Raw genomic sequence first — 24,989 nt, 5'->3', positions numbered from 1 at the left:
AGAAAGGCTCCCTTCTGCTCATAGGCTGTACTGATGTTTCTTCTACATGGTTAGAATTTATTTTAAAGTTTATGACAGAAAATAATTTAAAGGTCCAACAATGGAAGATGGATTGAAAAAAATGTTTATAGAAGACTTTACTAACATGAAATAATATTTACAATATATAGATGAGTGAAAAAAGCAGGTTACAAAAAAGTATGCAAAGTTATCTCATTTCTATGAAAAACAGTACATACACACACATATATATATGTACAGCCACAAACAGAAAAAAATATGGAATAGTGATATGGTTTCAATCTGTGTCACCACCCAAATTTTATGTAGAACTGTAATCCCCAGTGTGGGAAGTGAGGCCTGGTGGGAGGTGATTGGATCATGGGGGTGGTTTCTCATGAATCATTTAGCACCATCCTCTTGGTGCTGTTCTAGTGACAGTGAGTGAGTTCTCACGAAATCTGGTTGTTTAAAAGAGTGCAGCACCTTCCTTCTTCCCTCTTGCTCCTACTCTGGCCTCCTGCTTCCTCTTTCCCTTCCACTGTGATTGTAAGTTTCCCGAGGCCTCCCTGGAAGCCAAGCAGATGCCAGCATCATGCTTCCTGTACAGCCTGTAGAACCATGAGCCAATTAAATCTCTTTTCTTTATAAATACCCAGTCTCAGGTATTTCTTTATAGCAGTGTGAGAATAGACTAATACTGATAGTATACTTTAAGGTGTCAACAGAATTCTAGGTACTGGTGTTAGATTCAGTAGCTAATAAGACAGACAAGACCCCTACTCATAGTGCTTTTATTCTCACGGGGAAATACATAACATAAAAAATAAGCCAATAAATAAACATATAATATGTGCCACATACTGTTGTCCGTACTGGGGATACAATTTTGTGAACACACTAGGCAGTTATGGTCCCTGTCCTAACAAGTTTTCTTGTCTGCCTTCTGTGTCTGCTATGAATAGCGAAGTGAGGAGGCTGTGGGGACCTAGGAAAGGGACACCTGACCCGGTCACGAGGGATCTGGGAAAGCTTCCTGAGGAGAGAAGTGCAGACTAACAGCTAAAAGATGAGTAAGGAGTAAGGCAGCTGCAATAAGAGAGAGCTTTCCAGAGAGAGACCAGGGCAGGTTTTCAGACCTCAAGGAGAGAGGGAAGGAAGGAGGGCAGACAGACACACGGACTGGCTGAATGACTGACTGCTTTATTCCAGGAATTCATTCTGGTATCTGTGGCACTTGGGGTTTGAGCATGGATGGAACAATGCGGAGTAAAGCAGCCCGGGAAGCAGGTCATGAAGCCATGTTAAAGAGGGCTTGGGCTTGACCTGGAGTGATCTCTCAAAGGTCATCATGAGTAGTTCAAGGGCTCAGTAAATCAACTTAGCCCTAGTGTGTACTTCTTTAGGAAGAAACCATTTTTTAAAATAATAGTATCTTTGAAACCCATTTCTGAAGAATATTTAATTACAGGGAGATATACTTATGCTGTGGTGCTTAAAAGAGCAGGCTACAAAACAATGTGTATAGTATACATGGTAACACCTTTATGGAAAAAAGTACAAATATGATATATGTTATTTGTAATGCAAAGAAAAATGTCTTAGGAAAATACGCTAAATCCAAAATGTAATCTGTGGTTATCTCTAATGATGGAATTACAGGTAGTTTTTGTTTTCTTTTCTTTATGTTTTCTATAGTTTTCAAAATTTCTACAATGAAGTGAATATATACTCTTTTTATAATCAGAAAAAAATATTTGAGTGTGCTTTAGGGACAGAGAGCAGAGCCATAAGGGTTATACATCACCAAGTGACCTTGCCTATAGGCAATTATTCAGGAGAAAAAAATAGGCTCAGCATTGAAGTCTGTCCAGGCACAGCAGCACACGCCTGTAGTCCCAGCTACTTGGGAGGCTGAGGTGGGAGGATCGCTTGATCCTGGGAGGTCAAGGCTGCAGTGAGCTGTGATTGTACCACTGTACTCGATCCTGGGCATGGGCAACAGCGCAAGACCCTATTTCAAACAAAACAAAACAAATAACAAAAAACACTGAAGTCCGGGTGGGACTCCAGGACTCACATTTTTTACTTGCAGGAGATTTTACTCACATTCTTCTGTAACAATTTGAATTGCAATGTGAGCTGCACTAAAGGAAGTGCTGTTTTTTGACAGCACACATAAATTTCTCTATTGGCAGATAGGTTTCACCAGTAAAACTAATATGTATGCACATATTTTTGCATGCCTAAGCATATCATTTGTATATGCTTTTAACTTTTAAGTCCTGTTTCTAAGAATTCTGTGCCACACTCGTACTTGACAAGCCAGGTAAAACAGCTAAATTAGATCATTTCTCTATTAAACTATTCTCAGCCTGGCTATGGCTGTCCTGAGGAGACTTGAGTGCTAGCTCTCCACTGAGGGGCTTGCCAGCGACCTTGGACCTACCACAAAACTGCTTTGGGCTTCAGCTTTCTGAACCACAAATGAGCGAGGTAAGCTACCATTGCTAAGGTCGCCTAAATTCTATGATTTTGGGACTTCTTTCCCATTGTAAAACTTGACAACATCCTAAAAACAGAGTGAAGACTGAACACTCTTTCATTTGTTGACTAAAGAAAAAGCGTCAGGCTTTTTTTTCTGAGATGGAGTCTCCCTCTGTTGCCAGGCTGGAGTGTGGTGGCGCGATCTCGACTCACTGCAATCTCTGCCTCCAGGGTTCAAGCAATTCTCCTGCCTCAGTCTCCTGAGTAGCTGGGACTACAGGCGCATGCCAACACGCCTGGCTAATTTTTGTATTTTTAGTAGAGACAGGGTTTTACCGTGTTGCCCAAGCTGGTCTCGAACTCCTGAGCTCAAGCAATTTGCCCACCTCGGCCTCTCAAAGTGCTGGGATTACAGGCATGAGCCACCGCGACCGCCCGAGCATCAGGCTTTTAAAGAATTAAAGCTAGCTTTATTTAGAAGTCTTCCCGGGGACTGTGGACCAAGGCCTGGAGCCTGGGAGCAGTCTCTCGGCTCTGGCACAGTTTTTCATCCCACTGCTTATATATAGGTGGTGGGGGTTCAGTACACGCAAAATCACATCAAACTTCCTGAGAAGTTACATTAAAGAAGAATCACATCACGGTTTGGGTGTAAGAGTACATCTGGTTATAAATTACAGAGGCATAATCACTAACCCCATCTGACGTTATCTTATCTGGAGGACAAGGCAAGGACCAGGTCATTTATCTTTTAAGGAGTGTAGTAACTCAGGCAAGAGACATGGGGGGGCCTATGTGCCCTCTCCTGTTTTGTCTTCAAAGCATCTTTCCAGAGAGCTGCATGTCCCACAGAGTCAGGGACTTTATGAAATTGTGTTGCCAGGAAGAAATGAACAAATATGGCTTCTTATGTTTGCTACTTTGTCTCATATATTTTACAAGTTTTACAGAAATGAATCAAGTGCTATTTTATTATGCTTAATTTTTTTAAAGTTACTTATTTATTTATTTATTTTTTGAGACAGAGTCTCACTCTGTCACCCAGGCTGGAGTGCAGTGGCACGATCTCGGCTTACTGCAAGCTCCGTCTCCTGGGTTCACACCATTCTCCTGCCTCAGCCTCCCAATTAGCTGGGACTACAGGTGCCTGCCACCACGCCAGGCTAATTTTTTTGTATTTTTAGTAGAGACGGGGTTTCACCACGTTAGCCAAGATGGTCTTGATCTCCTGACCTCGTGATCCACCCGCCTCGGCCTCCCAAAGTGCTGGGAGAATTTTTAAATTTTTTATTTACGTATTTTTTGAGATGGAGTTTCACTCTGTCGCCCAGGCTGGAGTGCAGTGGCGCAATCTCGGCTCACTGCAACCTCTGCCTCCCAGGTTCAAGCGATTCTCCTGCCTCAGCCTCCAGAGTAGCTGGGATGACAGGTGCCTGCCACCACACTCAGCTAATTTTTGTATTTTTAGTAGAGACGGGGTTTCATCACGTTGGCCAGGCTGGTCTCAAACTCCTGACCTCAAGTAATCTGCTGCCTTGGCCTCCCAAAGTGCTGGGATCACAGGCGTAAGCCACCACACCCGGCCCAATTGCTGTTTTAAAAAGAAATGTGTGAAGTTGCTTTCACATTCTGGAAGGTGGAATAAACAAGTCTGCGCTTTTGCTTGAGAAATACCTAGAGGGGTCTTTTGATTATAGAAGGTGGTCTCTCCAAGGCATATTCTGGAAAAAGGGGATTCTGGCAGATAACTAAATTGTACTGTAAGTAGAGAGATGGTGGAGTTGCAGTGCTAAAATGAGGGGTGGCTGTATCAATGGAAGTGACTTTAGCTCTTTCCTGTAGCCTCCATTGGAGCCCCTACCCAATCCGAGTAACATACAATCTAAGTAAAAATAGTGTGCTTCAAAGCAAAGCAGACTTTGAGGTAAGACCTCTAGCCCCAGTTCCCAATCAGGCTGTTCTTGCTGAGCTCCTTCTTCTGTATAGAGAGTTTCTGAGTCTCTGCTGGTGAAGGAGAAAGGTATAGGAACCCTGGGGACTCCAAGAAGATGATTCAGAGGAATGAGGGTAGAGAGGAAAGTCGGCCCTAGGAGCACAGCAGCAGGCAAGGCCCTAAAAGGACGGATAGTAATGTAAATTTCCTGTGCTGGAGAGTTGACTAAAGGACTTGGAGGATGGCAAGACCTGATGTATAGCTTGAAGTTGTTTTCCAAGCAGTGCCCCTCTCCATCACCCCTGACTTTCAGCAAAAGTTAAAATATGCAATTGTCTAATGTTAATGGTGCTTCAGAGAATGAAGGAAACGGAATCCGTGTAGGGGATTCACCCAATGAGGTGAAGTGGTAGAAGTAAGAACAATAGCTGCAGGGCAAGATGAGAAACGGGAATTCAGCAGAACCTTTCAGAGAGAGATTACTTGAAGAACAGAAGCCAGCCTTCTGCACACTCTGCTCCTCTGCTGTGACGTCCACCGCACACACAGGCTAACAAGCACACGTACACACACATATGCACATGCACATGCACACAAGCACATGAATGCACTCATGCACACCCTCCCAGGAATCCTGAGAACCCTGGAAGGAGGCAGGGCTTCTCACAATATTTGGTTTGGGAACTGGATACTCACCATTTCATTTGGATATTACACGACAGAGTATTCTCAATAGATTGGAAGATTGGCGAATGGCTTTCATTTGACTGTAAATGACAGAAAAAATAGTCCCGTTATATTAGTAATATTAAACCATCAACAGCTGTTATTTTTCTTCAAAAGAGAGTCAAAATGTCCATTGTAATAGAAATCATTTGTCTAATTGTTGGCAAAATGTTCAACAAGTTCCATGTTTTAATCTCTTGCTTCATCAGCTGAGCTAAATGCACACCTTGTACTCACATGTGCTTGTTAACCTGGCCATTCTTTCATTCTCAAGGCCCCCTGTCTTCCCTGGGCCTTTTCTAAGATAACTTAACCTTAAGGGGGCTCAAAGAAAGGCCTGGTCAACTCACATGGGTTGTCTCCTCTTACTTGGCACAGTGATTTTAAAACTGGAAATGATTTTAGTGCTGGGTGCTTTCTATGCTCCCTATGTGGTGTGTGTGAAAGTGGGGGCACTGAACATGTGAGTGTAACAGGAGTGAATATTCCAGATGTGCTGCGGGTCTCAAGGACCTGGCTTCACCTGGATTTACTCTGTTAGTGTCCATGATCATCACAAGCTGAGGAAGGTCCAGACCCTCACGCTACTGTCACCTAAAATCAAAATACGAGATCATGAAATGATTGTGTGAAGGCAGAACTTTCTTGGATTATTCATGGAAATACGTGGGCAAATGCCTTTTGTGTATGACAATTATAACAAGAATTCCTGCCAGGGAGAGCTTGGCCTGTGTTAGGAAAATACCATCCTGCCTGAGGTAAAAACGGTCTACAGAAGCTGGGCTTGGCTTGTTATATTATAAGAAGCTCCTGGGTGAACCCAGAGGGAGGGTCTAAGTGTGGATAAAATGATACTCAGTGTGCTTTTTCTTATTCTCTTACAACAATCAACACACAAGATTTCTGTGATCAAATGTCTGGGAGTTTCTCCCCAACAAGCAATCAGTTCTGCAGCAGACACCAACCTGGCGCTACAGTTCAATTTTGACACTATCTGTCTGGAGATAGTGTCAGATCCCACAGGTTGAAGGCTCAGTCCCCAGGATCAGCCCAGCTCCCAGATACCAGTCACATGTCAGGGCCTCCAGAAGTCCTGACAGACTGGCTTCAATTTGGGATTGCTACAACCACTCTTTGGGTTGGGTTAATTTGCTAGAGTGGCTCACAGAACTCAGGGAAACACATTGACCAGTTTGTTATAAAGGATATTACAAAGGATACAGATATATATAGAGTGAGGTATGGCGGGAGGGGTGCAGGGCTTCCACAGGCACTCCACCCTCCAGTTATCTCCTGTGCTCAGCCATTCGGAAATTCCCCAAATGCTGTCCTCTTGGGCTTTTTATGGAGACGTCCTTGGATAGACATGATTGACAACCATGTAGAAATGTGTTTGGACAAAAGGATATGATCTCATGCTCATAGACTGAGTGGGGAGACCCAGCAAAGCCTGTCTGCTCAGGTTCTCCTTGGCTTCTCTGTGCAGCGCTCCTTCCTCCAGGTTATGGGGCAGGACCCCTTCTGAAATGGGAGTCTTACGGCCTGCAATCACACAAGGTAGCTCAGGGAATTTATGGTCAGCTCCAAGACGGAAAAGTAGGGGAAGATTCCTGTCTTGGGGAGAGAAAGAAGGGTGGGGGAAGGTCAGAGAAAGATTCTATTTTCTAAAGCCTGATTCTGAGGCCTAAAGTGCCCCCCCAAGATTATAACAAAATACTGTAACAAGGGCTATGGGAGTTATGAGCCAGGAACTGTGGATGAAAAAATATATATATTTATACATTTATATAAATTTTAATATATTTTTATATATTATATTTATATATATTTATGCTTTTATATAAATTTTTATATATTTATTTATATATTATTATATTTATATATAAATATATATATGTATATATTTTCATCCACTATATATTAAAAATACCATAGAGAGAAGGGGAGAGAAAAAGAGAGAGAGGAAGAAAGGGAGAGAGGAGATGTTGTGCTGTTTCATAATGGGGCCTCTTGAATCCTCAGAAAGTTAAAAAAAAAATCACAGAATGCTTGGTGAGACTGCATTTCTTGTGGGAACCATAGAGGAACTGAGGAGCCAACCAGCTCTAAGCCTGCGTGATCACAGGGAGCAGAGGCCCCTGGCTGCATTTGAGGGATATGGCCATGCTTAGAGGGAGTTAGAGGAGTAGACCCAGTGAGCAGGAGTGGAGGTGCTGTAGCAAGTGTTAGTGCTTGGGAAGTGAACATGGCTCATTAGTGAAAAGATACACACACACACACACACACACACAGAGCACCGATAAAGGAAATCTCCTGATTTTGAGGAAAGACTTGAGTGAGAGAGCTCAAGGAAGTAGTTTGTTCTGTCCATCTGGGACATACGGTGACAAATCCTTACAGGAAGAAGAAAACTATGCCTATTTCTGCCCTTGAATGGAGTGCAGGCATTCCTGGAAACTGCGACAGGTGTACTACTACAAAGAAGAGTCTATTTTCCCCCTGGGACAATGGTTATAACAGAGTGGCATCCTGACCAATAACTCAGCATCACATAAGCCATAAATAGAACCAACTGCATGTCACAAAAGCAAAGTATTAACTTATATAATTACCTCAAATTGTAAAATTATTTCTTAATTTCTATAAAATAGGCATAAATGTAATGTACACATAATGTTACAAGAGACTCCAATATGCTATAAAATGAATAACCATAAAAACAGCTAGTGTTAACATGAATATAACATGAAATGTTATAATAAAAATGAACTAAACACTTGACTAACGATACTTTTGTTTGCCTTCTTAGCAGTTAAATATAGTTTTATGGCCCAACATATAGGTATAATCTTAAAAGGGCTATTCAAGAAAGTGAGTTAATACTTTTTTTTTTTTTTTGAGACAGGGTCTTGCTCTGTCACCCAAGCTGAATGCTGTCGTGTGATCTCAGCTCACTGCAACCTCTGCCTCCCAGGTTCAAGCGATTCTCCTGCCTCAGCCTCCCAAGTAGCTGGATGTTGGTCAGCCTGGTCTTGAACTCTTGACCTCAAGCAATCCACCCACCTTGGCCTCCCAAAGTGTTGGGATTACAAGCGTGAGCCACTGCCCCTGGCCTCTTTTCTCTCGATAAGTGTTCCCGAAATAAGCAGTGCTGTTTGAAGTCAGTCAATTAATCAAAAGTTCCTTAAGACACATGGTAAATACTTACTACTTGTTTGTTGCTCTTGTTGTTGTTGAGGGTGATGATGATGGTGGTGATGGTGGTGGTGACTTCTCCAAAAACACTTCATGGCATATAGCTACATGTTCTTTTAAGAGGTAGGACCTTCTGGAGGGTATCAAGTGAAATAAGTTCATACTATGGTGTACCTGACATGGAACAACTGGGGAGCAGTGGTTTGGAGGTACTTTATGAGTCAGGATTGCATTAAGCTGCATGGAATAGAGACCTGTCTGTAAATAGGGCTTTGTCCTTCCCAATAACAAGAAGTGGATGCAGCCTGGGGCTGGCACAGCTGCTCAAGATAGTGGTCAAAGACCCAGCTTCTCTACCCGCCTACTGTACATCCTCACGCTCCTGCATCTCCAGGCATCATGAACACATTCCAGGCAGGAAGACAGAAGAAGGGCAAAAAGTGTGTACCAGCATATTTATTCCTTTTTTTTTTTTTTTTTTTTGAGACAGAGTCTCGCTGTGTCGCCCAGGCTGGAGTGCAGTGGCGCGATCTCAGCTCACTGCAAGCTCCGCCTCCAGGGCTCACGCCATTCTCCTGCCTCAGCCTCCCAAGTAGCTGGGACCACAGGCATCCGCCGCCATGCCTGGCTAATTTTTTTGTATTTTTAGTAGAGACGGGGTTTCACCGTGTTAGCCAAGATGGTCTCGATCTCCTGACTTCGTGATCCGCCCGCCTCGGCCTCCCAAAGTGCTGGGATTACAGGCGTGAACCACCGTGCCCGGCCATTTATTCCTTTTTATGAGGAAATCAATAGCCTTCTCAGATGCCTCATCAGCAGACTTCTCCTTGCCTCTCATTGGCCACCATGAAACAGGGCTTCTTAGCCACAATGGAAACTAAGAAGATTCCATCCCAAATGAAACCAGTGTTCCATAGTTAAAAAAAAAAAAAAAGAAGAAGGGGAGCCAGGCACCGTGGCTCATGCCTGTAATCTCAACACTTTGGGAGCTGAGGCGGGAAGATTGCTTGAGCACAGGGGTTCAAGACCAGCCTGGGCCACACAGTGGGATCCTCATCTCTACAAAAAATACAAAAATTAGGCAGGCAAAAAATTAGGCAAAAAATATCAAAACAAACAAACAAACAAACAAAAACAGAAAGAAAGAACAAATACAAAAATTAGGCAGGCGTGGTGGCACATGCCTGTAGTCCCAGCTACTCAGGAGGCTGAGGCAGGAGGATCACTTGCCAACCGCCCAGGCTGAGCCTGGTAGGCTGCAGCTGCAGTGAGCTATGATTGCACCACTGCACTCCAGGCTGGATGACAGAGTGAGACTCTGTCTCTTTTTTAAAAAATAAAATAAAATAAAATGAAGAAGGGGAGAATGGATATTCCACAGGCAACTATCAATATCCTCCTACAGGTTGATTTATTTTGAGGTAATAATTCAGGGCTTTGCTGCAGCATAATTCATACTATGAGTCATGTTTAAATGGCAAGGTCATAACAATTTTTTCGCATATGTTGTCTGAGTTTAAACTGCTGTACTTTTTATAAATTCTGCCATGCTCACCTTCTCAAGATTATTATCTGCCATTTAAAAATATATAAAACTGGCCGGGCATGGTGGCTCATGTCTATAATCCCAGCACTCTGGGAGGCTGAGGTGGGCGGATACCTGAGGTCAGGGGTTTGAGACCAGCCTGGTCAATATGGTGAAACTTTGTCTGTACTAAAAGTACAAAAAATTAGCTGGGTGTGGTGGCATGCACCTGTAATCTCAGCTACTTGGGAGGCTGAGGCAGGAGAATCGCTTGAGCCTGGGAGGCAGAGGTTGCAGTGAGCTGAGATTGCGCCATTGCACTCCAGCCTTGGTGACAAGAGCGATACTCCATCTCAAAAAATAATAATAAATAAAAATAAAAATATACAAAACTGAATTTTAGGATAAATGACATGTCCAAGAACAAGTGGGCTCTAATGAACATGAATCATCTTCATCCAGCATTTTACGTGTAGAACATTATCAATTGCAGATCATGACATTAGAGAAAGAAGAGGACTTAGAGATCATTGGACTTATAAATGAAACAGAAGCCTAGAAAGTGTACCTGATTTAGCCAAGGTCTAGTTATCAACAGAGATAAGACTAAAACCTAAACTTTAGAACTTCCAGTTCAGTGTACTTTCCACTACCCAATTAAATATATATCTAACTTTGGAGCCCATTTCTTTTGGGAGGAAGAAGAATTGAGTCACACAGCTTTCACTTTATCCCCATCATTTCAGATTCTTTTCTAACCCACTTACTTACAGAGTCCCTCAAGACCTGAATAACAATGCTTGTTACTTAATGACTTACTGAACACATCATTATGGAATAAGTTATACTTCCCAAAATAGTACAACTATATAAATGAGTCTATTATGATCCGGTTATTCTGCCTGTAAGGCAGTTAGCTTTAAGGTTTCTTATTTCAGTTCTCAGAGCTCACCATCACAGGAGGCCAAATAGGCAGCCTCCTTCGATGTTGTAATTTTGTATGGGAAGGCTTTATGTGTACACCCAAATGGTCAATTGGGAAAAGATGGTGCAATCCATGTGGTCTATCCCTCCCTCAAGAGAGATAACTCCTTTCAGCATCCCTGTCTCATTTCCATAATGCATATGCAGAAGGATGTAAATGTCAGGAAGCCACTATTATTTGAGCAGCTCTAAATTATCTAAAAATTCTTCCCTCTTGCGCTGAAATTCACCATTTCATAGCTTTCATTCATTGAGCCTAGTTCTGCACCTGGGAGCTATATGGATATCAGCTGCTTCTTCTATGGGACAAATATTTGAAGAACACCATCATGGTTCTGGTTCATTTTTTCTCCAGTTCCTTCTATTATGCATGGGCATCTCAGCATCCTTCATCATCCTGATCACCACCCTCCCAATAAAATCCAATTATCAAAGTACTGATACCCAGACACGTTCAGAACCAGAAACAATACCATGAATAAGGTTTGAATAGCACCCAATAGGGCCATTTCCTCCTTTATTTTGGACACTCAATTAATGTGGCCTTAAATTACATTAACAATCTCATCCCAGTGTTGTTCCATATTGAGCCTGTGGTCCGTTGAAACTGTTACTGTTTTTTCTGGAGCACTGTCCTTGCACCAGCTCTCCTTCTCTGGAATGTTGTACCTATACTCCCCTCAGGCATACCACAGAAGCGGTCAAATAAGTAAATGTGTCACATGAATTTGTTTTGTGGCTGTCAAAATAATAATTCAGTCAAAATGACATACTGTATTCGTTGTATGCTGACCTATTCCAGGCACTGTGCTAACAACTGTACTTCTATTATCTCCCTCAATCCTTATGACAACCCTTTTGAAGCAGATATTATCCAGGTTGACAGACAAAGAAGAGGCTCATAGGCTGGGTGCGGTGGCTCATGCCTATGATCCCAGCACTGTGGGAGGCCAACGTGGGTGGATCATTTGTGGTCAGGAGTTTGAGACCAGCCTGGCCAACATGGTAAAACCCCGTCTCTATTAAAAACACAAAAATTAGCTGGGTATGGTGGCGCATGCCCGTTAATCCCCGCTACTCGAGAGGCCGAGGTGGGAGAATTGCTTGAACCTGGGAGGCGGAGGTTGCAGGGAGTTGAGATCATGCCACTGCACTCCAGCCTGGGCAACAGAGTGAGACCCTATCTCAAAACAAACAAACAAACAAACAAACAAAAACAACAACAAAAAAAGAGACTCATAGAGGTGGGAGAGTTTGCTTATGATCATATGCAAAGGAAATAGAGAAGTTGGGAAATCAAAGCCAGGCCTGTCAGAATTCAAAGTCTTTGCTCTTAGCTATAATTCTACTGTGCCTCTTTATCCTTAGCATACAGGAAAAAAAAAAGTGATTGAATGATGGCTCTTCCTGCAGTTTTATAACCAAGGAGAGCAGACAGAATAAGAGGAATGGGTTTGGAGTTCCATTTTGTTTAGATTACAGGACAGATACTCTTGGGCGTAAAACCTTATAGCCTTTTACTCTCTGGGAGTTAAAGCTAAAGTGTTCTAGTCATTTACAGAAATATTTAAAATGTCAATTTAATGAGTCTCCCTGGCAGCTGGCATGGTTGTGCTCATGTGATACAAAGTAGCTAAAAAAATATATAGAAAGGCATCTAAATTCTTATTAAAATATCAAAAATCAAAGCACCATGCAAACACTGGCCACGATTATCTCCAATCAGCTGGCTTGAGTTTCAAAGCTCAATAAGTGACATAAGAGGAAAAAGAGCTCTATGATTCATTTTAAAATCTTTTTTTTAAAGCCCTGGTCTGCTACCAGCTGTCCCTTAACTCCTCACAATGAGAGCAGCTGCAAAAGAAAACTGCCAACATGAAAACATGATCAGAATAATAGCTGACCCCAGCAAGGAGCAGACCTTTCCCAAACAGGATTAGATCACTGACTTTGGCTTTGTGTTCTGAGCTTGGTCTGTCACCCTTCTAGGTAACAATCCTTTGAAACTGTGTGTAATGACGGCTTTGAGAGAGGTTCCAAAAAATGAGAACTGTTCAGTGGATTGAACGACATTCAGCTAGCTAAAAAAAAAGGACAAAATCTTGTTCTGTTTGCTGTAATGGGGAAGACTGAAAACCCGAAATTAAACGGAATAAGGCACTTAGTTTTTTTCTTACTTTGAAACTATATTCTTAACTCTAAATAAATCCCTTTTTGAATCTGGTCAATTCTATCAAATGGTCAATCTAGACCCTCTGTAGACAAGGATACCCCCATATCAGGGCCTTTGCACATGCTGTTCCTTCTATCTGGAAAATTTCAAACTCATTACCATCCTATAGTCCTCGCTAGCTACTGCTCTTGCTTTGTCTCAGTTAAAGTATCCCCTCCACAGGCCTTTCCAGACTACCCAAACTATCATAAGTATGCTAGTTTTATGTTCTTGTACCCTACAGATGGATAGTGCTCTATAGTAGGCAAAATAACGCCCTCACACACCCCCACCCACCCACCAAAAAAAAAAAAAATCCATATCCTAATCCCCAGAGCCTATAAATATGTTACCTTACACAGCAAAGGGGACTTCGCCAATGTGATTAAGCTAAGGATCTTGAGATGGGAAAATTATCCTGAATTATCCAGTGGGCCCAATGTAATCACAGAAGTCCTCGCAAGTCAAAGAGGGGGTCTTCCTTAGAGCCTCCAGAAGAAACCCAGCCAGGCTGACAAGTTGATTTCAGTGCAGTGAAACCCATTTCAGACTTCTGCCACCCAGAATTGTAAGATACTACTTTTATGTTGGTTTAAGTCACTCAATTGTGGTAATTTGTTACAGCAGCAATAGGATAAAAACACAGTACTTACTGTGCTTTTATTAATTTGTTGTTCTGTCTTTTCTGTTTAACTATAAGCTCTGTAAAAGTAAAGGCAAGGTCTTATCTACCTCCAAATCCTTAGCACCTAGTGTCCCATTGGGGACATTGTATATAGAAAAAGGGCGTTATATACTTTTGATAAGAGTTTGATTTTTAAAGAGATTTTAATGTAATATGTATTTCATTAAAATGAAGGAAGATTCTCGAATCATTAGATAATTTGTTCTTAAATTTTTTCTGAAGCATGACCTGTTTTGTGACCCTATTCCCTAGGAGATGGATGAAAGTATATCATCTCTAATTTTAGCATTCAATTCCCTAACCTGGGTTTTAAAAACTCAGCACTAGATTTAGAATGCACTGTAGTCATCTGAGCTGCCCAGCACTCTGGTGCAGTAAAGGGAGAGACGACAGAAGTTAGGAGGTGGACAAGGAGTGAAGTGGAGGACAGGGAGAATGGCGTTCCTCTTGCCTCCGCCATCCTGTGAGCACACCTACCTGTGAGCTACAGTCAGAAGGGCCCCAGCCCGGTCCTGAAAAGCTTACTGTGCGCTCCGCTGCCATCTGCTGTCAGCCATGGGTTTGGTTAAATACAAACTGCAAAGGCTTCAGGTCTTCCTGTCTTTAAGATTCAGGATAGTCCAACCAAAAGTTACAGATTAACGCGAATCCACTCACTTTACATAGTAAACGGTATGAAAGTTCTTCTGCTCCACACATTCTTGCCCACACATGGGATTTTAAGTTTTTAACTTTCAGCCATTTTGTTGGTTTTGTAGTGGTATCACATGGTTTTATTTTGCCTTCTTATGACTAACAAAGTTGAGCACTTTTCACAGGTCTTTATTGGTCATTTGGAAACCTTCTTTGGAGGGATGGCTGCTTAAGTCTTGCTCATTTTTCTATTGTGTTGCCTGTCTTCCTTATTGATTTGACGAGTTCTTTATTCAGGACAGGAGTGCTTTGTCCAATCTGTTTGCAATTTGTTTTTCTCATATCGAGGTTTGTCTTTTCATTCTTATAATGGGGTCTTCTGATGTACAGTGTTCCCGATTTTAATGTAAATTCCAAATTTACACATATAAATTTATAAAAGTATAATTTAATGCAAATTGTAAAGTCCAATTTACAAATCTTTTATTTTATGGTTCATCTTTTTTGGGTCTTATTTTGAGACAGACAGGGTCTCACTCTGTCACCCAGGCTGGAGTTCAGTGATGCGATCTCGGTTCACTACAACCTCCACATCCCTGGGCTCAAGTGATCCTCCCTCCTGAGTAGCTGGGACTACAGGCACATGCCACCATGCCTGGCTAAGTTTTTGTATTTTTGGTACAGACAGGGTTTCACCATGTTGCCCAAGTTCTCTTGAACTCCTGAGATCAAGTGATCCACTCACCTCGGCCTCCCAAGGTGCTGGGATTACAGGCATGAGCCACCGTGCCCAGCCTTTTTGGGATCTTAAGAAATTTTGGCAGGCTAGGTGCAGTGGCTCACGCACAGGTGTGTAATCCTAGTCCTTTGGGAGACTGAGGCTGGAGGATCGCTTGAGGCCAGGAGTCTGAGTCCAGCCCGGGCAACATAATGAGACTCTGTCTCTACAAAAAAATTTAAAATTATCCAAGCAGGGAGGCATGTGCCTGTAATCCCAAGTACTCTGGAGACTGAGGTGCGAGGATCGTTTGACCCTGGGAGGTCAAGTCTACAGTGAGCCATGATTGTGCCACTGCACTCAAACCTGGGCAACAGAGTGACCCTGTCTCAAAACAAAACAAAAAACTAAAAGACCTACATGAAAGTCATGAATATATTCCCCTTTTATCTTCTAGAAACTTTACCATTTACCTTTTCACATTTAGATTTAGCATCTACCTGAAAGTGATTTTTGTGTAAGTATGACATAGGGGCATGTGTTTTTTCCACTGGGATATTCAATGGCACATCTATAAACACCTTTCCCTTGCTGCACTGCATGCTACCCTTGTCATGTGTGTATATACATATCCACACACCTGTGGACTTCTTCCTGGACCTCATTCTACTGATCATCTGTGATTATTTATTTATCCTTGGGCCACAGCCATGTATTCCTTGTAATGATAATAACTACAATGGAAGCAATAATTATTATAAAAATAACAGAAGCAGTTATTTTTTAAAACCCACAGACAACTGTGTGGTAGGCAGTTTGTCTACCGCTACTTCTAGCACACTCAGTAAGGAGACAGTGTCTTAATGTAGTCTCTAGTGGGTCTAATCTGGGTCTCTCTTTCTGCAGTAAATATTAATGGGCACTACTACTACTATTACTACTACATAGCTTATATTCACATAGCATTTACTACGTGCCAGGCACTTTTCTAAGCACTGTACACAATAACTCATTTAATCTTCCCAATACGTCTTTGAGGTAGGTGCTATTTATCTCTTTTACAGATGAGAAAATTTAATCATGACTTGCTCAAATTGCCCGGCCAGTAAGTGATGCAGCCAGGACTTGAACACAGGCCAGTCTGGCTCCAGGGTCTGTGCTCTCAACTACTACCCTTGGTGCGTCTCTTATGGGCAGTGGGGCAATGTATTTTCTTGCAAACCACAACATGCAGCCAGGCAACAGAGAGCAAGAGCACTTATCTCCAACTTGGTTAAACATTCCATGCAAGTGATGGAGATGTGGCCCAACATAAAAACCTTTAATGATGTGACTCCTGTTTTCCTTTCCAACCTCATCGCCCTCCAAAGCCTCCAAACATACTGTTCTGTGTTCTTTTATGTAGTGATGAGTGAGGAATGACAAGGGGAGACAGGAAAAAGTTTCTTACACTCACAGGTCCTAGAAACAGATGGCGCGGCACACCATGCACAGCCACAGGGGAAAGCGCCAGTCAGGAGGCGGGAGCACCAGGAGCCAGGGGAGAGCCTGGGCGCTTACTGGAGTTTCCGAGGAAATGGTAAGGCAGGGCGGGGTCAACAGTTTGGGATCGGCTCGTTGGAATAATTTCAGTGTGCTGTAAACTACAGAGGTAGTCCCTAGTTGCCTGTTACCTGGCCCTGGGATGATTTAAGGAAGAGGAACATTGCCTCCTGGGGTTTCAGGGTCACAGAGGAGGTGTGGCTCAGGGCTATAGTTCGTAAATCAAAGGTATGCTCCCACCTGAGTCCTTCGCTGTCTAGAAGAACTGGGGACCCCCAGGAGGGGCAATCACTCCCCAGAAGGGAAGTTTCTTAAAATGACAAAACATCTTATACAGTTTTTAAAATATAAGTAGTACATGTACTCTGTATTCAAACTGCCCGTAGTGCCCCAAACTGCCATGTGCTGCTTTGTCTCTGAGCACATACTGTTCCATGCTTTGGTTGCATTTTTGTTTGTTTGTTTGTTTGTTTGCTTATCTTAAAATCTTAGATCAAATCCGCTTCTCTGAGGTCAAAGCCCTGATGACCCAGAAGTACAGTTAAGAGCTTTCCTTACATCACACCACGGAACTGCAGCACGTTTCATATTGCTGTCATTATTGGTTATTTTACCTGTTTCTCCTACTAATTATAAGACCCTTCTGAGGTGCTGGGAGTGGGAAGAGGTAGAAACATTGTTGGAATGAATGAGCAAATGAAAAAAACTCTCCCTCCCAGAGACAATACTACACTCTTCCTGTTCTCTCCACCCTCTGTCATGAACTGTGTCTCCCACAGGGGTGTTTTCTCCTTTTATGTTTTACGTGTATCGCTGACTTCTATCTGGGCCTCTTCCTGGTGGAGCTGGGGGTGGCTGAGGAAGAAGGTGGGCTCAGAATTTTCATTGGTCAGTTATTGAGATCAGTAATCTGAGTTTTAATATCATATTATTAATTTATTAGCAATATAAAAATATACTTTGGGGCAGATATTTTAAACTAAAAATAAAAATTCCAGCATTCGTATTTACTCAACGTTAAAATCACATTTTAAGAAACTAATCCTGGCCAGGTGTAGTGGCTCACACCTGTAATCCCAGCACTTTTGGAGGCCGAGGTGGGTGAATCTCTTGATCAGGAGTTCAAGACCAGCCTGGGCAGCATGGTGAACCCTTGTCTCTACAAAAAATCCACAAATAATTAGCTGGGTGTGGTGGCGCACACCTGTTGTTCCAGCTACTTGGGAGGCTGAGGTGGAGGACTGCTTGAGCCTAGGAGGTGGAGGTTACAGTGGGCTAAAATCGTGCCACTGCATTCCAACCTGGGTGACAAGAGGGAGACCCCATCTCTCTCTCTCTCACACACACACACACATGAAACTAAGCCTTACAATAAGTGGTAAGCAAAAAATATTATTTTCATTGTAGAGATGTAGAATGAAGCTCAATGATGGCAAATTACTTTGTTCAAGATACCAAAGTTTGTAAGTGACAGGCAAAATTCTAATTTGAATCCAGGTTCTGTTGCTAAATTTGGAGGATTTTCCATTAAGCCGCACTGCTCACTGCTCCTTGACATACATTTGTTTCCCCTCAGCTTTTATTTGTCACTATTTACAAAAAAGATACATGCTTCACGCTTGCAAGCGCTGAGTTAATGATCATTTTGAATGTTCCTCAATGTAGGTAATCAGCAAAGCCTTCTGAAAAGGCAGTTAGGACAGCAATGCCAGAGAAGCAAGCATTTACAAATCTCCCATAACAGAGACACTGGTCTACAGAAGTATTTTAGGGCCCTGTACATTTCTAAGGAGCACACAAAGTACACAACAGCTTATAAAGAACCTCTCTAGGTTTTGTTTCATTATGAAATGATGAAGAGACATCAAATGTTTCTAGAAAATCAGTAAAATCAGGGATATAAGATTCAAAGTACAGTGATTGGGTACTACAGAAATAGACAAAGGGTAATGAATCTAGTGAATAATTATGCACATGATCAGGAAATGTAAATTGTGACAATGTGAACAAAGGAGTCGACAGTGTATGAAAATCTGAACACATTTTTATGCATCTAACCAAAATAAAAATATCATACAAAATTAATTTAGAATGATTTTAAATGTTTTCTCTGTTTTAATTTATCAGCAAGTAAGCCAATTGATCCTTTATTGTGAAATTTAATACTTAAAAACATTTGCACTAAAATTAACTTCTTCTATGTTGAATGATGGTTGAATTTCTTTCATACGTTTCTGACTGAGTGGTTTTAAAAATCCATGCCGGTACATGTATTTATCTCTGCAGCTTTTATAAAGGCATTCCTGTACTGTGATCCTTCAGAAACTGCACTTTCAAAGACTTCCTTTTCAGTCATCCTCAAGATTCAGGGAAATGTAAAAGATTCAACTTTGGCAATGGCTGGGACCTCTGCCCCAATAATGCTATATTCCTAAATGCTACTCCGTGAGATATACATTAATGAAATAGAAAACAGAAACACCAAATGTTTTAGTATATATTTTCAACTGAGAAAATATAAACAATATTTATACAGTATTCCATTTTAAGTATTTACACAGCATTAACACAGAAAGCAGTGAGAAACATGATACATTTACAGTTTTTTGTTTTTGTTTTTTTCTGAGACAGGGTCTTGTTCTGTCGTCCAGGCTGTAGTGCAGTGGTGCTATCTGGCTCACTGCAGCCTCCACCTCCTGGTTTCAAGCAGTTCTTGTTCCTCAGCCTCCCAAGTAGCTGGGATTACAGGCCACCACATCCAACTAATTTTTGTATTTTTTGTAGATATGGGGTTTTGCCATGTTGGCCAGGCTGGTCTTGAACTCCTGACTTGAAGTGATCCACCCGCCTTGGCCTTCCACAGTGTTGGGATTACAGGCGTGAGCCACAGCACCCAGCCTTACTGTTTGCTATTTACAATCTTTAAACATAATTGAAAAGCAAAACTTTGGAAGATAACTCTTAAAATATTAAGTAATTAAAATATATAAAAAATGATATTGGGAAAAATGTCACATATGATAACTTAATAAATGTAAACTATATTAGAAATGCAAATATATTGCATGGAAAGAGCATACTGACCTAATACAGGTATACAAAGGAATGAAAAGATATCATTTCATGAGATGCATATCAATCCAACAGTGAATTAATCCACTGCCAACTAAGGTAAGCAATTAGAATAAGGCAAATTGAATCAGCAATAATACAATTTAAAATTTCTAAGTAAACTTGAAAATATCTTTCAACATTTATTTAACCACAAGCACACAAAACATGAAAATATCAAACTGAAAACTAGTCTTAAACTTGGAATTGAATTACTTTGTCAATGTGAGAAAATTCAGGCAGCTGTCAGTTTATAAAATAATCCACAGAGAAAATTGATGGGGACTGTTTTAATTATCATTAAAAAGTATTATGCTGAAAGCAACATTTAGATTTTTTTTTGGCCTCACTGTCAGTGTTAATTTATTATTTACTGCATTAAATACCACACACAATGGGAAAACAATATTTTCTGTTTTATCACATTATATATTCCAAATTATAAAAATAAATCTTTCTGCAAATAAAAAACAAAAACAGAATAGTTTGCATTAAAAGTTTTTAAAATATGGCAAACTAACCTGATATCATGACATTTTTTTGGCCATGATTATATTGAGTCTTTAAGTTATTTATTCAGGAAGTTAAATCAAAAATCTTTGATCCACCAATGTTTTGGACACCAAATTCTTTTGTCCTACTGTATTACGGATATATCTAAAAATCTGGAAAATTAAAATAATTCAGAATGAAAAGAAATATAAACAAAATTAAATATGCACATCAGTTAAAACATCTAGATTAAATTAGCTAATTCTCTCAACTATTTTCATGTATCAGGCATCTGAATCCCATGGTGATACACAAAATTATTTCAAGATGATAATTTTGTTCATAGTTTCAAAGCAATGTATGTTCCCATTTAGAGTAAATTCTTATGAATTAATAACACAAATTCTCTCATGTTCACAGGGATACATTTAAAAATATTTAGAAAGGCAACTTTCTTCTAAGTCTAAAACTAAGGAAACATCAAAAGAATCTACTCGCTAGGGAGATAATTTCTGCACAATTCTAGATCACTGTCAAGGACTAATAAATTGCATCTTACTCATATATACTTCTTTGACATAGTGGAGAATATTTAGCTGATAATAACACCATTTCAAGAACAGATTTGCCATTTCTTGAAATCTCTATTTCAGGGTCCACACTCATACACAAAGTTGCTTTTCATCTACACTGGTAGACGAGGTGTCAAAGCTGCAGGCTAAAGGGGGCTTCCCTTTGGTGCTGAGCCCTGAGCTAGCTCTCCAGTGCCTGTTTTTTTGTTACTTAACATCTGGTGGAGAGGGTGGATGGGACTCTAATTACTGTTCACTTGTAGCATCTAGGAGACTAGTAGTTAAATGTCTTCCTATAGGATTCCTCTTCCATGTATAATCAAGCAACTGATGCCCTCCACTAGACCTCAGTATTTCATTGACCCTAAAGGACAGAGTACAGTTGGTTGAAATGTTATTCCTCCTTTTGGTGGGGTTAGTCATATTCTAAACCTTTACAAAATTGTAGTAAAAGTAGACATTGTTACTCTCTGCTATGAAAATATCTACTTCTAACATATTTCTCTCAAGAAAATGAAGGGAAATGTAGAAAAATTTTTAAAATTTACCTCTTGTTGTAGATATGTAAGGAAGGATGCTAAAATAAAATTTTGGCAAGCCAAATCCACAACACAGAAGAACAGCAGATCAAAAATAAGAAGGGTAGCTTCATTTCCATAATACAGGACACTGCTGAAAGAATAACCTTCATCTATTAAAAAAGTTTAGAAAATATAAATTAGAAATTTAAAAAAGGACCAAGTCTGTGATAAATTTCTGGTGACAAAATCTGGATATTTAAAAATAGCACATTAGAAACATACTATATACAATAATTCATGGCTTACACAAAAATAAACAAAATAATTAAATTAAAAATAAACAAAAATTTTAAGATTTGCTCATCTAAAAGAGGTTAGTTAAAAAACTCATAACACCTCCTATAAAGCAGTTTTAACATTAGGACCAATGGTTGGTAACTGCTAGTAGTGTAAGTTTCAAAGACCAGTTAATAAATAGCCTTTCTCTATTTCTTTATGTAACTAAAAGCTAAATTAATCTTACAAACATTCCCTAAGATAGAGTATATTAGAGAAAAAACCCAGCAAGGCACAGAATAGTACACAGTGTTCAAGAGTTCAATAATTTATTTCAAATAGTCCCCTTAAGGTTTTGCTCTAAGTTCTCTTCTCACTCCACCAGCGGGTTTCATCCTTATTGGGATGTGAACACCCTTTTAAAAAGATTATGATGAGGCCGGGCACAGTGTCTCATGCCTGTAATTCCAGCACTCTGGGAGGCTGAGGCAGGAGGACTGCTTGAGGCCAGGAGTTCAAGACCAGCCTAGGCAACATAGCGAGACTCCATCTCTACCAAAAAAAAAGAAAAAGGATCTGGTGGTGCACACCTGTAGTCTTAGCTATTTGGGAGACTGAGATGGGAGAAGTGCATGAACCCAGGAGTCTGAGGTTATAGAGAGCTATTAATATGATTGCACCACTGCACTCTAGCCTGGGCAACAGAGCAAAAACCTGTCTCTAAACAAACAAACAAACAAACAAAAAACTACAAAAGCCTGATGAAAGCTAAAGACTCTTCCACCAGGAAAAAAAAAAAACAAAAAAAAAAAAAACAAAAAAAACTATACATATACAAGTCTTGCCAACAATTTCAGGGGAATCCAGAAAACCACTGAAGCAGCCCGGGGATACCCAGTTAGGAACATCTGCTTTATACAAGGGGGCATCTGGAGTGCTGGTAATGTTCTCTCTTGAAAGGGTACTAGTTACAGGGGTATATTCAGTTTGTGAAAATTCACTGACCTATAAGTTATATCCTTACAAAATATGCACATTATACTTGCATATATAATCTTAAAAATAAACCTGTTTTACATACTGTCTCTTGGTGATTTTCTACTAACACTGCTCCAGCAATGACTTCATATGATAGCAACTCCTCAATTTATTGTGTGCTTCTACTTTCTCCTATGACCTGGTCCCTTATATTTAATGCCTACTGGATACCTCTTCCTAGATGTCCTAAAGTACCTCAAGATGCAACATACTGAAAACTAAATTCATCCTCTTTCCCTCAAAACCTGGCCCTCCTTCTGTATTGCCTCTGTTATTGAAAGGCACCACCACCCACTTAGTCACACAGCGAGAAGTCTGGATAATTTTTGACTAGTCTTTTCCCTTAACATTTCTGGCAATCCTTTCTTCTCTAGCCCCACTGCTACTGCCTTAGCTCATAGTCTTATCACCTCTTGATGAGGACGAAGATAGTGAGGCCAGGAGCGGTGGCTCACACCTGTAATCCCACTTTGGGAGGCTGAGGTGGGCAGGTCACTTGAGGTCAGGAGTTCGAGGCCAGCCTGGCCAATATGGTGAAACTCCATCTTTACCAAAAACACAAAAATTAGCCAGGTGTGGTGGCAGGCACCTGTAATTCCAGCTACTCGAGTAGCTGAGGCAGGAGAATTGCTTGAACCTGGGAGGCAGAGGTTGCAGTGAGCCAAGATTGCGCCACTGCACTCCAGCCTGGACAACAGAGCGAAACTCCATCTCCAAAAAAAAAAAAAGAAGAAGAAGATAGAGAGATGGAAGAACACAGAAAGAGGAGGAAGATAGCAGGAAGAGGAAGGAAGACTGAAGGAGAAAGGAAGAAAAAAAGCAGGAAGAAAGAAGGTGACTATTGTATTATTAAAAATAATAGGGCCAGGCGCGGTGGCTCACGCCTGTAATCCCAGCACTTTGGGAGGCCGAGGCGGGCAGATCACCTGAGGTCACGAGTTCAAGACCAACCTGGCCAACATGGTGAAAACCCGCCTCTACTAAAAATACAAAAATTAGCCAGGTGTGGTGGCACACGCCTGTAATCCCAGCTACTTGGGAGGCTGAGGCAGGAGAATCACTTGAACCTGGGAGGCGGAGGTTGCAGTGTGCCAAGATCACACCACTGCGCTCCAGCCTGGGCAACAAGAGTGAAACTCCATCTCAAATAATAATAATAATAATAATAATAATATTTCCTTTTCTGAGTGCCTTTCCATAACAGATACTTTACTGGGTTCTTTATATTAACACATAATAACTCCACAAAACTTTTAGAGGATTGTAACCAATTTTACAAAGAAGGCATTAAAGTTCAGAAAGGCTAAGCAAGTTTCTCAAAGTTCACAAAGCCAGTAAATGGTAGAGTCAGGTTTTGAACCCAAGACCAGAAGACTTTGAAAGCTACAATATTTTTGTTTGTCTGTTTTTGTTTTACAGAGACAGGGTCTTGCTCTGCCACCCAGGCTATAGTGCTACGGCATGATCATAACTCACTGCAGCCTTGAACTGCTCAAGTGACCGCCTGCCTTGGTCTCCCAAAGGGCTGGTATTACAGGTGTGAGCCACTATGCCCTGGAGGAAAGCTATAATCCTAATGTCTAAACTATGCTATTACAATTTTGCATCTATTTAAACTCAACTTGTAACCTACTAACAGAGTAATTCTCCAATTTACAAATCAGATCTGCTTAGCACCCTTCAGTGATATATCCATGTTCATTAGCAGTGGTTTCTTTTTCTTTTCTTTTCTTTTTTTTTTTTTTTACAGACAGAGTTTTGCTCTTGTTGCCCAGGCTGGAGTGCAATGGCGCGATCTCAGCTCACCACAACCTCCGCCTCCTGGGTTCAAGCAATTCTCCTGCCTCAGCCTCCCAAGTAGCTGGGATTACAGGTATGCACCGCCACTCCCGGCTAATTTTGTATTTTTAGTAGAGACAGGGTTTCACCATGTTGGCCAGGCTGGTCTTGAACTCCTGACCTCAGGTGATCCGCCTGCCTCGGCCTCCCAAAGTGCTGGGATTACAGGCATGAGCCACCGCACCCGGCCCCATTAGCAGTGGTTTCTAAATCATTTTGATCATGCATCCCTATCAGAATAAGATGTTGAGCATGCAACCCATAATAGATATAATAGAAATATTTTATTAATTACTACTCCATATAAATTTAAAAATAGATTAATGGTGATTAAATTGCAAATTTATACAAATAGACATTTTAATATTTTCTTCTCACGCCTCCATGGATCAACTTATATACATCTTGTGGGGCAAAAAATTTTAAAAAAAATTTTAGAAACAACAGGTTTACAGGATAGAGTGAAACTCCTTAGTGTATCAGGCAAGGCCTTTGTAATT

The 24,989-nt window shown here is 41.0% G+C and overlaps 1 protein-coding gene across 4 annotated transcripts in view; it reads right to left on the bottom strand.

Annotated features, from left to right (window-relative positions):
* The window catches only part of TMEM67 (transmembrane protein 67), a 98,127-nt gene that overhangs the window by 6,562 nt on the left and 66,576 nt on the right, over positions 1–24,989 (bottom strand). For 2 of the 4 annotated variants that reach the window (XR_001905720.3, XR_001905719.2), the window contains exons 27-29: positions 21,364–21,506; positions 20,273–20,416; positions 5,117–5,187 (exon numbers count right to left, since the gene is read on the bottom strand). Coding sequence is in view for 1 of the 4 variants with exons in the window: in XM_003902970.5 (XP_003903019.3) it covers positions 20,336–20,416; positions 21,364–21,506 (224 nt within the window). In the remaining 3 variants the exon portion in view is untranslated. Of the gene's footprint in view, positions 1–5,116; positions 5,188–18,666; positions 20,417–21,363; positions 21,507–24,989 lie in introns of those variants that run through there. The other 2 variants (XR_001905721.2, XM_003902970.5) reach the window with 2 other exon arrangements.

This window comes from Papio anubis, chromosome 8 (assembly GCF_008728515.1).
Source record: "Papio anubis isolate 15944 chromosome 8, Panubis1.0, whole genome shotgun sequence".
Classification (NCBI taxonomy): domain Eukaryota; kingdom Metazoa; phylum Chordata; class Mammalia; order Primates; family Cercopithecidae; genus Papio; species Papio anubis.
The sequence above is the reverse complement of the archived record's forward strand: the minus strand, read 5'-3'. Positions and strand labels throughout refer to the sequence as shown.